General features: G+C 41.7%; 1 protein-coding gene across 1 annotated transcript; it reads right to left on the minus strand.

Annotated features, from left to right (window-relative positions):
- Positions 1–222: 222 nt before the first annotated feature.
- Positions 223–13,895, minus strand: RCN1 (reticulocalbin 1). The gene is made up of 6 exons (XM_069803985.1): positions 13,636–13,895; positions 8,555–8,748; positions 6,771–6,949; positions 6,168–6,228; positions 3,228–3,427; positions 223–2,292 (listed from the first exon to the last, which is right to left on the minus strand). Exons 1-6 carry the CDS (start codon positions 13,857–13,859, stop codon positions 2,185–2,187), a joined length of 966 nt encoding a protein of 321 aa, XP_069660086.1. The 5' UTR covers positions 13,860–13,895; the 3' UTR covers positions 223–2,184.
- Between the last annotated feature and the right edge of the window lie 213 nt (positions 13,896–14,108).

Here is a 14,108-nt window from a genome sequence, read left to right on the forward strand (position 1 = left end):
GGAAACAAGCTTTTTTTGAGGTCTTCTAAGGTATTGTTTCCTGAAACAGCAGAAGAAAATCTGAGTGCAGAGAGAGTACTGCAATTCTGTTACTAAAATATAAAAATGTTAAATTTTAGTATGAAAGGACTACTACTAAAAATAAAAAAGCTCTCAGGACGGTTAGGATTATCTAATACAACAAACCTTTCCAAATACAAGTCATAAACAAAACAGATAATCTTTTACATGTGCCAAGATACAATTTTATTGCTTCTCAGATAACACTGCATTTAGGCATTTATTTAACTTGAGGGTGCTGGAAAAGCAAAAACAGTTCGCTTATGTCTTAAGACATTTGTCCTACTGTATGTTAGTGGAAGAGGTAGGGACTTTTTCAGAGACATTGCTGGCAATGTCGTTAAGAAGTGCACACCAAAAGCTTAATAATTGTTCTACCAAGAACATGTAATCTCTGCCAGACTCTGGTATCTAGATTTAATTATCTTCAATTGGAAGATGTTAAAATATTTCACCACAGTTCTTATATGACCTTATAAAAATGACACTGCTTATGGAGGTCACAGTTCTGCATTGTCTCATGATGATTTTCACAAATCTGTTATATTCCTGAAGTATATCACAACCTGGGGGTCTCAAAGCCCCTCTCTGGATGGTTGTGTGATCACCAGTGTGTGATGCAGTAGACCAAACCCTTCAAGGAACCTCCAGGTAAACACTGTTGCAGAGCCCTAATCTCTTAGTATTAGCATTCAGAACAAGTTTTAGTGATAGCAATAGGAACTATGTATATTGGACTTATTTCTAGCTTTTTTTTTTTTTTTTTTAATGAGGTGAAGAAGAAACAGTTGGTGCTGTATGTCCAGCTGCTGTTTGTAAATACTGCACCACCCAGTGCTGCAGGAGCTGCCAATGACCCAGTGCTTTGGGAACAACTGGCTTTAAAGGCTTGGTTTGTGCTTTCACATCATCTCTCTATGGTACTCTGTGTTAGTGTTATTGCACCTTCATAGTATCAAAGAAGAAGTACTGGTTTTATTGTGCTTATTTTAGAACCAGTACATCTAAAAACAATCAAACTTAGATAAGTTGGGTATATAAAAATATACATGTAACAGCTCACATTATAGAGTAAAAAAGAAAGCACCTGTGTGGAAAGCTTATCCCTTTCTTTGGAAGGAAAGCTGTCTTCATGTAGTTGCTTCAGTAACACGTACTTGTACGTATATACATACAAACCCAAAACTCTAGCCACATAAATCTGTCCTCTTATGTGGTAGACAAGACAGAAGGCCCAGAGGGGTGATATGTCTCGTTCTTTCTCCATCACAAAACTGCTGCCATTCACACTGTGTGAACAAGAGTATGGCTTGGGTAAAGTGCGAAAAGCGTGAGATAAATTATGCTCCATGTGGCATAATTCCTCCCAGGAAACAGCATAACCAACAGCCCACAAACAATTGTACGTTATTCTGTTGTCAGAAGGAGCAGCTGTCACTATGAACTCCACAACCCTCGCTGAGGAATGCCGGCACAGGGTGTTGGGCCACATGTGCTGTCTCTGCACTGTGATGGGAGTTAGAGAGAAGGGCCAGTTGTACATGTTGCACTTGTAAAGCAATGAACCAGAGGGCTGCCGGATACCTTCTGCAGCACCTCTGGCCCAAACCAGGAGAGAAAAACAGTGCGCAGAAAAAGGCCATGGATCTTGTTCTGTCAAACCTTTTCTCTGGATAGGAGGATCAAAGTATAACTCTAAATTGTTATATGCTATTAAAAAAGACGACTAAATAGCTTAGTCTGTTTAAACATTATCCTAGATGCATTTCACTATAGTTAAAGTGGGTATTTGAAGAACATATTTCACTCTTAAAGATCCTTGCAATTATGTTTTTAGAAGTGCCTTTTCCAAGTCAGGCTCTAATCTATTAAGAAAAGTTACCTTTTTATTTTTTCCAAAATAAAACTGTAGTAAGTAGATATTGCATTTAACCGTGTGAAAAGAGTAAAAAGCTATTTCTACACTGTTTCTGAGGTAATAAGCTGGCATGTTAAAAATATATTAATGCAAGTCATTCGGCTGTGAGTGTGTTCCTTGCCCATCTTCCCCCAAAAGACAGGATGGACACAACGATTTCAGTGAAGTGGAGAAAAGGTCTGTGGCATACTGGATGGTATACTGTATCATAGTTCATCATGGTTTCTTGTGAGGTCCTCCCCATAATTAGTAGCTTGACTTCCAACGAACATATTCCAGTTGTCTAGAACCTCCTCTTTTGTTAGTTTTTGATCCTGGTGGGAGGAAAATAAAATGTGTGTAAGAACATTTTCAAAGCTAAGTAAAAGACACACCAGCACAGTCTTACAAGAGCCCTGGGAAATAGACAGTTCTTCAAAGCAGCAGACTGCAGGTTCAGGAATCATTGTAGCTGTCATGGTGAGTGAAATTTGGACCCCAGTGGAAGACAGAAGCCCCACTGGCTTCAGCTGTGTCAAACTGCTAATTGAAAGTTCTTTGTAACTCACTGTCAAACAGTATATGGCTTATCTGATATGCAGTTTTGCCCTGTGGTTTGGTTTTGCCTTCCTGACGTAAAAATGAAAATCCTTTGGTGTACTTTGTTAAAGATGGTTGTTTATGTTAGCAATTTATACACTCTCTGTGTAAGAGTGTTTTGGCTTTTCAGGTTCCGACTTTGCTCACATTATACTTCTGAAGATCACCATCTGGGATTCACTGAACCATTAATCTCCCACATTAGAGGAAGTGGATGTATTGAGACAGTCTTTAAGTCAAAGATGTGTGATTATAGAAATGGGGGGTTTTTGCTACCTCCTATGTAATGTATCTTTTATTTTTCTCTTGCAGTCTAAATTAGCATACAAAAGCCATGACCACTCTTAAAAGGAAAAGGAGTATTTCTACTGTGTTAAAACTTCCAGGTTTAAGATGATAAATAATTTGTCATCTAACCTAATGAAAGCCAAGGGGACTTCTAGAGCTGATAAACTGTATTTTACTACATCTACTTTGTGATTCTAACCCTACCAACTGAAATGAGGATTGATACCTTAATATGCTAGCAATTCTAGCCTCTAAAACTTCATTTAAAGTGTTCTAATAAGAAAAGTTATTAGAAATAAATTCTTGCAAGCTGGTATGTTTAAAAAACCCCACAACATCTTATACAGCTTTTTAAAAAAGTATACTAGAACACACTAAGTACCTTGTCTACATCCGATTCATAGACTAAGTGCCTGGCTTCAGCTAGTGCGTGATCATAGTCTTGTGGGAGAATCCAGTGCTGAATCTCCTCTTTGTCCATCTTTCCATCCTTGTTGAGGTCACGAAAATCTGAAAACTGTTCACGTTCTGTAATCACCCAGTCAGGCTCTGGTCCACCCTCTTCATTTGCAAACATATCAGCTGGAAAGGAAATAAAGCTCTCACTTGAGTCATACTTAATTTGCAAATTATGCACAAACTAAAGACATTTGCACGGTGTTCCTAGAGGAAGACTAAACTTTTCACTCTTTGCACATAGTTTCTTTGTACAGAAAATGAAATGCGGGGTGTAAATAGCGTAGCTGCATGTATCTTCTCTCAAGCGTATTTCTTCACTGCTGGTGATTCTGTCCATTCTTACATTACCCTTGTATTGTAACTGTGCACTGCTGTTAAGGCTAACATAAGAGGTGAACGTGCCCAAAGGCCATCATCAACTGAATTTCAGAATGAAAAAAATTCTTTAAGGATCTTTAGTTAAATAGCAATCATAAGCTTTAGTGCTAGGCTCAATCACATGGGGAGAAAGGAACTCGGCAATTTTATCTTGTCCCTGCCAGCAAACATCTTTGTGGGTAAGAACAGACTCCAGCCAGCAGAGAGTGGCTAAGGGAAAAAAGGCACATGGGAAATTTAAGAAAACAAAAATTGCCAAATGGAACTTGAATGCTTTTGTCCTGCTTTTAGAGAGGTCTGTGTAAGAGAAACCCTTCTTAATAGGCGACGCCTTTCCTACCCATGCAGTGCTGCAGCATACTCCAGTAGACGGTATTCTTCTACAAAGACAGACCTGGAGAAGTCATGAATCAGTGCTGCATTCTGTGTGAGAAACCATAGGCAGTGCGCTTGTCACAGATTGGTACCTTGGGATGGAGTACCATTTGTGACACAGGATGCACAGATTACGTACATGAGCTGCTCTGTATATCAGTCCTGTGCTATATTTAAGAAGCATCAGTAGGAAAATGCCACAGTGGCAGCAGTTATCTGTATAAACAGAGTTGGGAGAGTAGCAGTGATTATTAAGAGCAAGTGATTTGTAACTGTTCTTTACAGCATAGGCCTTCCAAATAATGAGTGTGACCAAATAAAGTGTGTCCACTTTATTCTTCTGGTCACTGTGGCCAATCGTTTTCTGCTCATCAGGGCTGCTTATTCCTCAAGTCTTCCACTTTCCTATTTATAATTAAAGCCTGCCTTGTGATACTACTATACTTTTTGGGTTTGGTTTTCAAGGATGTGCTAAGGAAAAGTGCATCTCACATGAACAGTCTCAGGGCCAGAGGCTGGCTGGTATCTATAGGAAGTACAAATGCTGGTCTCAAACCTTGGAATAACCTCCCCTGACCCTGCAGTGTGAGTGTGCACACTAGGGTGAAGCTCTCTATTGCTAGAACTGTCCACAGTGTCCCTGAAATACTCTGTCCGCTCATGCACAATAAGAATTTAGTTCTCTCTGCTTAACATGACTAGGGATATTTTGGTTTGCTGCTTGTGTAAAATCTAAACCAAATTTTGTAAAAGACAATATAGGAGGAAGGAAGAAGGAGGAATCATTCTATAACCTTCAGCAGATTTCCCCATAAAATACCTGATCTAGAAACTGATATTTTTTTACTTCTTTTTGTTGTCCTTATAAACAACCAAAGAAGAGATTCGGTTTTCTGTTTGGTTTTTTAACCCCACTTCATCAAAAATAAAAAATATTATATCTCAAAAAGGGAAGTAGGAATATTTTAAGCATAGTTTTCCTCAACTCATGAAGAAAACTTCAGACAACACATTCACTTTCTTTTTTCATTTCTCAAAGTGCAAATTATATTGTTTATTTGAAGAAACTGACATGTCCTGTCAATTTGATTTTTATCATCCTTGCCAATGTGGGGTGATCGTGACTAGAACATTCTATGTTCCTATCTATAGAAGACAAGAAAAACCAGCATTCACATGGTAACAAATGTTGACAATTACCTTATAATTATATGTAGGTAATGTCACTGAATGAACTGAAATTACTGTGGAAATTATGCTGCTCTGTTATTTCAGTCATAAATGAATAGCATTTACATTCTGAGGCTAAATATAATTTACAAGGAATAGAACCCCCCTGCCATTAATTAACGTGTGTATATTGTTCCTGATTATATGTGAAGTGATCTTTTATAGCACCACTAGAAACAGAAAGATTCATCTGAGTTTGCACTAATGCTTTCCTGGTGCTACTTTCTTGATTTAAAACCCTTCAAAGTGAGTGCAGTGGGAGAAGTTAGCTTTTGGTATCAGCATAATGATTCAAAAGGCTAAACCATATTATGTACTGCTGATCTTCAGTCTTGCTTCCATTTTGTCTTCATACGTCTCAGTGCGAGACAGCAGCTAACTGCCTAGTGTGATGGAAGTTTGTACAAATTAACTGTGACTGATCTGTTGATGTTTCCCATTTTGTTCTCTTTCTGCCACTGAAGTAATGCACAGCTGACTTTCACGTGCTTCACAACTTCTCTGAGACTCTTAAATCTTAGTGCTGGTTTTACCGAGTTCATTGTTAATGCATCTTCTATTTCTAGAAGAAACATAACGACATCACCACTAGGGAAGTATGGGGTTTTCCTTACTAATTAAACTAGGAAAATAACTAGTAGAAAAAAGGTGCTTCCCAGCTATTTTGCATAGTCAAATACCATTCACAACTGGGAAGAGACTAATTCACTTTCTGATCCTCCTGCATTTCTAAATAATGCCTTCAAAAAGCTGTTAATGTGGTCAAGTATACAGAAAATATTCCTGTCATGAAAAATATTATTCCAAATACTGCTGCAAGTTTGAGAGAAGATGGACAAACGGACTGGACATTATATAAGAAATAAATCTCAACACTTACCAATGTACTCATCTTGATCCACAAAACCATCCTCATTTTTGTCTATGTCTTCTAAGGTTTCCTGGAAAATAGTTTTGCATCAAAGTAATCAAGAGAGAACTAAGAAATCTGGCTACTCGCCTCTTCGATCATTTAACGTTTTGAGGCCTTGACCTGCCCTTGTACACAGGCAAATGTACTCTCACCGACTCCAGTGTGATTGTTGTTTATACAATGAATATACAAATATCCTTTCATGTTGAAAAAATTCCCTGCATGAATGAACTGGACACCATGCTTAAGTTTTAAGTTAGGGGCAGATACAAGCTTGCATCAAACACTTAGCTGCCACATGTCAACATACCTTTCCTTTTATTTTGGTGTAAATCCATGCCCCAAGACTGTTTCTTGATTCCTTTTAAGAGCTGTCTAAGTACATTTAACAAGTCTTTCTTATACTGAATGCTCTAAATCAGTTTCATGAAAGGCATCCCCTTCTGTTCCCCACTTAGCTATTATGTGTGTGTCTCTTTCTAAACCCTGCATGGAAAGGTTAGAGAAGCACTTCAAAGCTAATCCAAAAAATAAAAGTAAAAATAATGGCATTGGTTTTGCTCTGCTTACTAAGACAACGATGTTTTTCATATGCTCAAACTCCTCTGGGTGAAGGAAAGCAGTGAATTCTTCACGAGTGGCAGCTAAGTCTCCATCCAGATCTGCGGTTTTGAATCGTCTTTCATCTCTGGGCAGCATTTTCTTAAAACTGTGCTGATCAGTTGCATCTTGGAATTCTTCTGGATTTTCTGCAAATTAATCAAGATGATCTCAAAAGTATGTTCCTTTTAAAACTTATTACCACAATGAATCACCCCAATTTGCTGTTAAGAGTCTAGAAATACAAAGGCTTATTGCCAGAATAGCTGCTGTATTAAAATGGAACTTTTTTTTCCTGTGAAGTTTTAAATTCAGGGGTCGAGTACTTGGTTTGATATTTAAAGGTGACTTAGTAATATAGGTAAATGTCTGACTAAGCCTTCTGTTGCAATCCATGATAATGGATTTTGCAGTATTGTATATTATCCTTCATAGATGTATTTTTTTTTTTAATCTGCTTTTACAAGCACTGCTTAGGCAGTATTTGAGCTGATTTCATTCACAGAAGTTTTATTCTTCTTAGGAATCAGTACGATCTACACAACTTTTCAGTTTCAAAAAGCAAGCAAACCAAAGAAAAGTGGTTTCAGAAGGTGGCAGACTGACTGAAATTATCTAACTGCTACGCCTCTGCTACAGGGAACCTAACAATTATTTTCAGTGTAAAACAATTACATTTTTTCAGGGTGTTCAGTGGCATAAAATGAGTGGTATTTGATGTAATTTTTAAAATAGAATCACTAAACTGAAACATGAAAAATACTCATATTATAACAATTTCACAATTCATATTTTGGGAGACAAACAGTTGAAAAAGACTAGGCCAGGAATCACAGATGGGAATTTTAAGTGTGCATTAACACAAGACCACAATGTAGTAGCTGTTCTCCAAATCTTGGGAACTACAGAGAACAAAGACAACAGGCTGAGAAGGGCTCCCAGGGATACTGCTGCAGGGATTGTAGGTCAAATGTTTCCTTCCACAAATGTAATAAGCTCCATTTTAATCTAAGGTAGACTTAAGAATTATTACTGCTCCTGGAAGCTTGCTCCAAGAACTGCCCCTATGGTAGGTAGATATCGTCTTTGCATTTCCAGTAAGTATAAATGGTCAATTAATACTGATTTGTTGTTCTGTCAGCATTGCCCTTTAGCTTAAGTGATCTCTTCTCCTCCTTTCCCTTCATTAACTTATAAAAAGCAAAAGGAATGTATATGGGGGGAAAAAAAACGATTCAGGTATATTTTTTGATATGTGTTTCTTTTGCCTGATTTGTTAAGGATTTCCATTTGCAGTTGATCATAGTCTGAAGCATGTTATTCTGCGAGAACTATTTTAATCAATAATTTTGCTATAGCTTAGACCCAGCCTAAATTTTAGCATCTAGACTCTAAAGATTTTAGAGAGACTGAATTAATAAATACTGGTTAATTATGCAATATATTACTTTTTAATTAAAGTACCATTTTAAATGTTAAAAAAAATAACATATTTCTAACTGGTGGAGACTTTAATTCAGCTTTGTCAGTACATTTAATAATCTCTCTGCAAAACCTTCTCTGTGCTGGTGACCCATGTGGAAATGGCTGCAATAACCAACTAAAGTGCTTTTGACCTCTGAGCACCTATAAAATTCAATGCGATTTTCAAGAGTCCTAAATGTGACACCAAACTCCTGTTGACTGTAAGGCATGAAATCATGCCTTATACTCTCAATCGTCTTTGAGCATATAATCTGAAAATGTTATCTTACCTAGATAATAACCATAGGTGGCTTGTTTGTATTCTTCCCAGGCAATTTTATTGTCCTTGTTTAGATCGTAGTCTTTCCAAACTTTAGCCACATTTTCATAGATATAGCGTTTCTGTACCCGTTTAATCCAGTTTTTTAACTCCTCTGTTGTGAGATAGCCATCTTTGTTGTCATCTATCCTATCCACAATCTTCCTGTAAAAAGAGACCAGCATCCTTAAGAGCTGACAGAAAAACAAACTGCATGTCAGTCCAACTTCAGTTATCTTTATCTGGCCCCGATTTTCCACAAAAATGGAACGCCCAAAACTTATAAAGATGTCCTACTGGCTAAGGTTTTCTCACATTTTGCAGATTATCCTAAGGGATATGTATCTATTCATTATTCAATATTGCTATGAATAATTGAAATGGAACTCACACGATCAAAATTAGTGAACAAAGTACCTCAAATATATACCTGGATTTCTTAGGTTGTTTCTACTAACTTCAGGGGACCTGGTCTTCACTGTCACTAGGGAGTGGCCATGCTCAGAGTAAGAGACACTAACTTCACCACGGGAGAAAGTCTGTACTGGAGCTTGCTGGAAGCAACCAGGGCAAAAATCCAGGATTTTGTGGACACCTGCAGTTTCTCCTGTGGCTTTCCAGCAGACTGGTGCTAGGGTGGAGTAAGTTATACGACTGTGTAATGCTGGGCATGTATACCATGTACAGTCTTCCCTTCCATTCCAGTCCCTCCATTTCTCTTTCTTTTCTTTCTTTCCCAACGAAAACAATATTGCTTGTGTTGCCAGGAATGCCTGTTACTCGCTAAAGCAATAGCTAGTCTGCAGCAGGTCTCTGGTCATTGCTGACAATTGGGATACAAGCCACTGTCCTGTGTAAAGCTGCTAGCCTCAAGTCCTGTTGAAATCAGCAGCAGTGTAAGGTACTGGTGTACTCCCAGGGAAACTTCCATCTTTGAAAAGTTCTGCACACAGCTGCAGGTAAAACTGACCTGAAAAACTATGTTAAAAATAAAGAGGCAATGCTCCTCTCTACCATTTAGGTTCTCTGCAATAAATCTCTCAAGGGATGCCTGTAATTGCTAAGCGCCACTGGTTTGGGTCTGAGCTTGTAAAACTGGCTTCTGTCCCAGCTACAGTGGAAGACCAGATGATAAAAACCTTTACCTAAAATAAGAATGCAGCTTTAATCCCATAACTCATAGGTAGGCTTGTCATAGCATTATTACATTCTTGACACTGGCCTTTGGGAAAATATATACCCTGCTCTTGGAACTGGGGCAGGTAGCACCACGTCTCTTCTGCTCATCCATATTGGCTTTAGGCACATCAGCAGTTTCAACCCTTGTATCACTGCTCATGAGGTACAGGAGCAAACTGTCTGTAGTTGCACTGCACCTAGTTTGGTGACCACCTGGTGGCCAACCAGAGATAATCTGAACGACCGTTCCCCATAGGCTCAATCACCATGCCTATGGACTCATTATATGTCATTTCTAAGAAAGAGTAAGAGCAGGAGTTGACTTGTCTAAATGCTCACTTGAGGTTCAACAGGTGAGCTCCCTAATCCTCCAGGTAGCCAAAGGGCACAGGGGAAAGTTACGCACTTTTAAATATTCTTTGCATTTCAACATCTTGGATCTCCACAAAGAAACAAACCCTGGCCAACTGGAACTGCTCAACTAGCAAAGCAATGCCTATTCCTGACCCCTACTTATGGAAGTGGGAAGTGGAGTCAAGTAACAGCAGCAGCTTCTGCTGAATTTCCAGCAACCTTGTGCGAGTCTGATAGTATCAGACTGAATTTATAAACATGGTATTTCTGAGCTACAGGTGGGGAAAGGGGCTGCTGACTTTGCTTTCTGAAGTAGTAAAGTATGAATTAACTGACTAACTTTTCTCTTTTGTACAGATCTCATGGGGAATTGACTACCAAAGGTCCCTTTCACTGCACAATGGACTGTATTTGTCAATAGATTTGCCCCACAATGAATTTAATTGGTTTAGCTGATATTTCCTTCTATTGTTAAATATATTAGTTATAATAAATGATTCTGCTTGCAGCTCTTTGTTATTTTTAACATGAAAGAAGTCAAGGCTGTTTACCAGAAAATGTTTCATGCCTCTTCCTTTTCACCTGTTTGTATAGGTCCATTGCACCCATGTGCACTATTTCACTCTGCTTCCCAGTTGAAGATGGGGACAAAGAAATAGTCTTGTCTACAGGCTCCCAAAGGTACAGGTAAGAAGCTATCACATGGACTGTGGACCTCACTTTTTATACTGACAATTACCTGTAAAATGGCTCAGGATCATTCTAAGTTTTACAGTGGAGCTAATGCACATTCATCAGTCTGAAAAGCCTTACTGCCTTTATTTTAAATAGTTAATTCTCAAATACAGCCAAAATTCAAAGAGCATGTTAACAGACACAAAGTGCCAGCTCATACACAGGAATTTACATGCACAAGCATGTAATACCTAAGAGCTTACTTTCTCCCTTTAACTGAGGTGGGATTTCAGTCACTATTAGTTTCCCCCCTCATGATAAAGAAGCTAGAGGGCACATGCAACAGGTACATACAACCTGCTATTACAGAGATTTAAGCTGCCACTCTGCAAAGACATCTGGTGATGAAACAAAGTTGGGGCAAGGAAATCATTACTATGAAGTGGCTGAAAGAGGATGGCTTCCCCTCTGCACCTGATATGAGTACCACTGTATGTTGATCAACTCTGGCCTGCATGAAAAACAGAAACATTTATATTGTGAGGATCTGTAACCATCTTCTATGTTCTCTAAAAATGACAGGCCCATCACAAATGGCAGGGAGAAGGTTCAGAGGACTGCAGCCCCACTCCCCTCCTTCTTAGCCCATCTCCAGTCCCATAACGCACTCCTTGGATGCCGCACCAGGATTATGTCATGCTTCTCCAAAGTCAGGTGAGTTGTGGTACAGTGCATGGGTGGGCAATGTGTGATTCTTCCTTGTGATTCTTGCCAAGTGATCCAGTGTGGGAGGACAGGGAGAAGGGATGCCCCTGCCATAGAATCTGTCATAAGGGCAGGTGCGCTCCCAGGTCACAATACGATTACGGGCTGGTATGTGCCACCATCTCAAACCAAGACCATACTGTGAAGCTGCTCCTCCACTGAGGCTGCAGGTAGTTGAGTTTGCAGGACTGCTTCTGTATACTAGCTAGTTCCTTTTCGTTTGCTGGAAGAAGGCAACTATAGCTTTGCATTACTGCTGTCTAGCCCTGGAATTCCAATCCCAGGGATGACCAATGTGCTACCACCCTTCTGAAGCAATGTAAAATGGCTTACAAATGCAGCAGTATGCACTTTGGTTAGCTCAGCAGACTGTATGTTCCCATTTTCTCACAGAAAGCATTTAAAAATAGCTTTTCATTAAATCTGTCTTCTTCCTAAAAGTCAGTATTTGCTGAGAAGTGACACTATTGCTAACCCTCACTGCAAAGGTCACCCATAACAAAACTGGTTTTTTCAGTATATCTGATTATTAAGCCACAATAAAAAGAAGAAACCGAAATGTTTTTAAAATCCTCTCTCTCCTCTACCTCCCAGTACACTATCTGAAATTACAAGGTTAGGAAATGCTGGAACTTATGAAAATTTCCCACTGGGCCCCCCAGGCACCACATCTCTGATGTTCTGCTGCACAATGCTCACCCCACAATGTGGGCTTTAGTCCTCAGAGGGACACTTTAATCACCTCCATTTAAACGGTTATTGACTGTGGCTGTAAGTTAACATGCCTGTGTCACCTCTCCAAGGTGCACACAGTGAGATCACTAAAAGTTAAGCTTCCTCCCTGCTAAGTTAGCATTTGTAAAAACCAGCTCTATTGTTAAATCGTATCCCCTACTGAAATACCTATACTGGTGTAAGTGCAGACCAGTTTCAAAAAGGCCTTTCCATTCTGGTGATACGTTCATGGGAATCTAAGTCACAGATCACGTATGCTGAGAACATGGTTTCTTTTGCTCCTTCCTGAAACAATGTGGCTGAAACTCGTCATTTCTGATAACCATTTTAACTGTTTACTCGCTGAGATACATGTAAGTAGTAGTGACAGCTTCCAGAAGGATCAAGAAGTTAGTCAGTGAGATAACAGTGATACTGCACCAAGCTCATGATGGAACTAGACGTACAATGAGTAAGTATCACACCCTATGGAAGGGAAGTAAAGGCAGAGTTAATCTTGATGAGAACATGCAGATATTTTAAACCATTTTTTCGTTAGCAACTACATAAAAGGATCTTTCTTTAGCTACTGTTAAAAGTTTGTTCTAATTAGTGATCTGACTTCCAGTAGGTGTAAAGGAGGGAGAAGCAGTAAGACGAGGCAACTGCTGCATGGACTCTGTTCTTGGCGTAAAGAGCAGCATGGAAGCAAGAGCAACGCTGTAAGACAGTGGGCAAAGATGCCACGAGTGGAAAAGCTGTGGGAAGATCGCTTCAAGTGGACCTGTAAATGGAGCAGTAAAGAAGGAATAGTTTAAACTTCATTCACACTACTATGGCCCAGGCCAGTGACCCAGGGGTAAGGAAGGAGCTGTAGCAGCAAAGCCCTCCAGCGGTGGGCGAGGTCTGTCCAGCACCGGGCCCAGCACCACACACCGCAGCTCCCTCCACGAGGCTTACTGCTGTAGGACCAGGAGAGAAAAACGCAGAAGTGAAGAACTGTTGGCTGCTCGTCTGCAGCATCAGCGGGGGCGTGAAAGAAGTCTAACCGAAGAGGTAGCGCTAGCGGCACGGGGAACTTACTCCAGGAGCCCCCCAACGTGGGACGGGGCCAGCCTCTCCCCCGGGGCCGGGGAGCCGCAGCGGGGCAGGCGGCACCCAACACCCTCCAGCCGCCCCCCCCCCCCCCTTCGCCAAGCCCCCCGCCGCCCCCTCGGACACGCAGGGGGAGGCAGCCCCGCACCACCTCCCTTCCTTCCCCGCGCCCACCCCGGCCGGCGGGCCGCCCCCGCCGGGCCCTCCCCCTGCCACGTTTCCCTCAGGCCGTCGCGACCGCGCGTCAGCGGCCCCCCCCTCGCCCCTTACCCCAGCCTTTCCCGGCTCTCCTCCGGGCTGAGCTGGTCGAAGCTCCGCGCCTCCTCCTTGCCCAGGAAGGCCTCGTGGTCGTACTGGAAGCCCGGCCGGTCCTCGTGCTGCGCGGCGCCGGGCCGCGCCCGCTCCTGCCGCGCTGTCGGTTTGCCCAGGCCGGCCGGCGACAGCAGCAGCAGCAAAGCCAGCGCCAGGCACCAGCCCGCCCCGCCGCTCCCCATGCCCCGCCGCCCCTGCCCCGCGGGCGCCGCGCACCGAGAGTCCCGCCGAGGCGGCGTCCGCTGCCCGGCGCCGACCGAGGCCGAGGCGGAGGCGAGGGCTGAGGGCTGAGGTCGGACCCCGCTCCTCGCCCCCCCCGCCCCGCCCCGCCCCGCCCCGCCCCGCCCCCGGCCTGTCACGGCGGCGGCCGCCATTGGGCAGCGGCCGCCATTGGGCAGCGGCGGCCGGGAGCGCGGCCCAACCCGGCCCGG

The sequence above is a fragment of the Haliaeetus albicilla genome, chromosome 16 (assembly GCF_947461875.1).
Source record: "Haliaeetus albicilla chromosome 16, bHalAlb1.1, whole genome shotgun sequence".
Taxonomy (NCBI): Eukaryota; Metazoa; Chordata; class Aves; order Accipitriformes; family Accipitridae; genus Haliaeetus; species Haliaeetus albicilla.

Bases quoted from the DNA above. Each gene is read 5' to 3' on its own strand.
- RCN1 (XM_069803985.1), bottom strand. From the start codon at position 13,859: ATGGGGAGCGGCGGGGCGGGCTGGTGCCTGGCGCTGGCTTTGCTGCTG. The intron at 6,229-6,770 runs GTAAGCAGAGCA...ACTATTTTCCAG, and splicing joins TGAAAAACATCGTTGTCTTA to GAAACCTTAGAAGACATAGA. The intron at 2,293-3,227 runs GTACTTAGTGTG...TCCTCCCACCAG, and splicing joins ATGAATCGGATGTAGACAAG to GATCAAAAACTAACAAAAGA.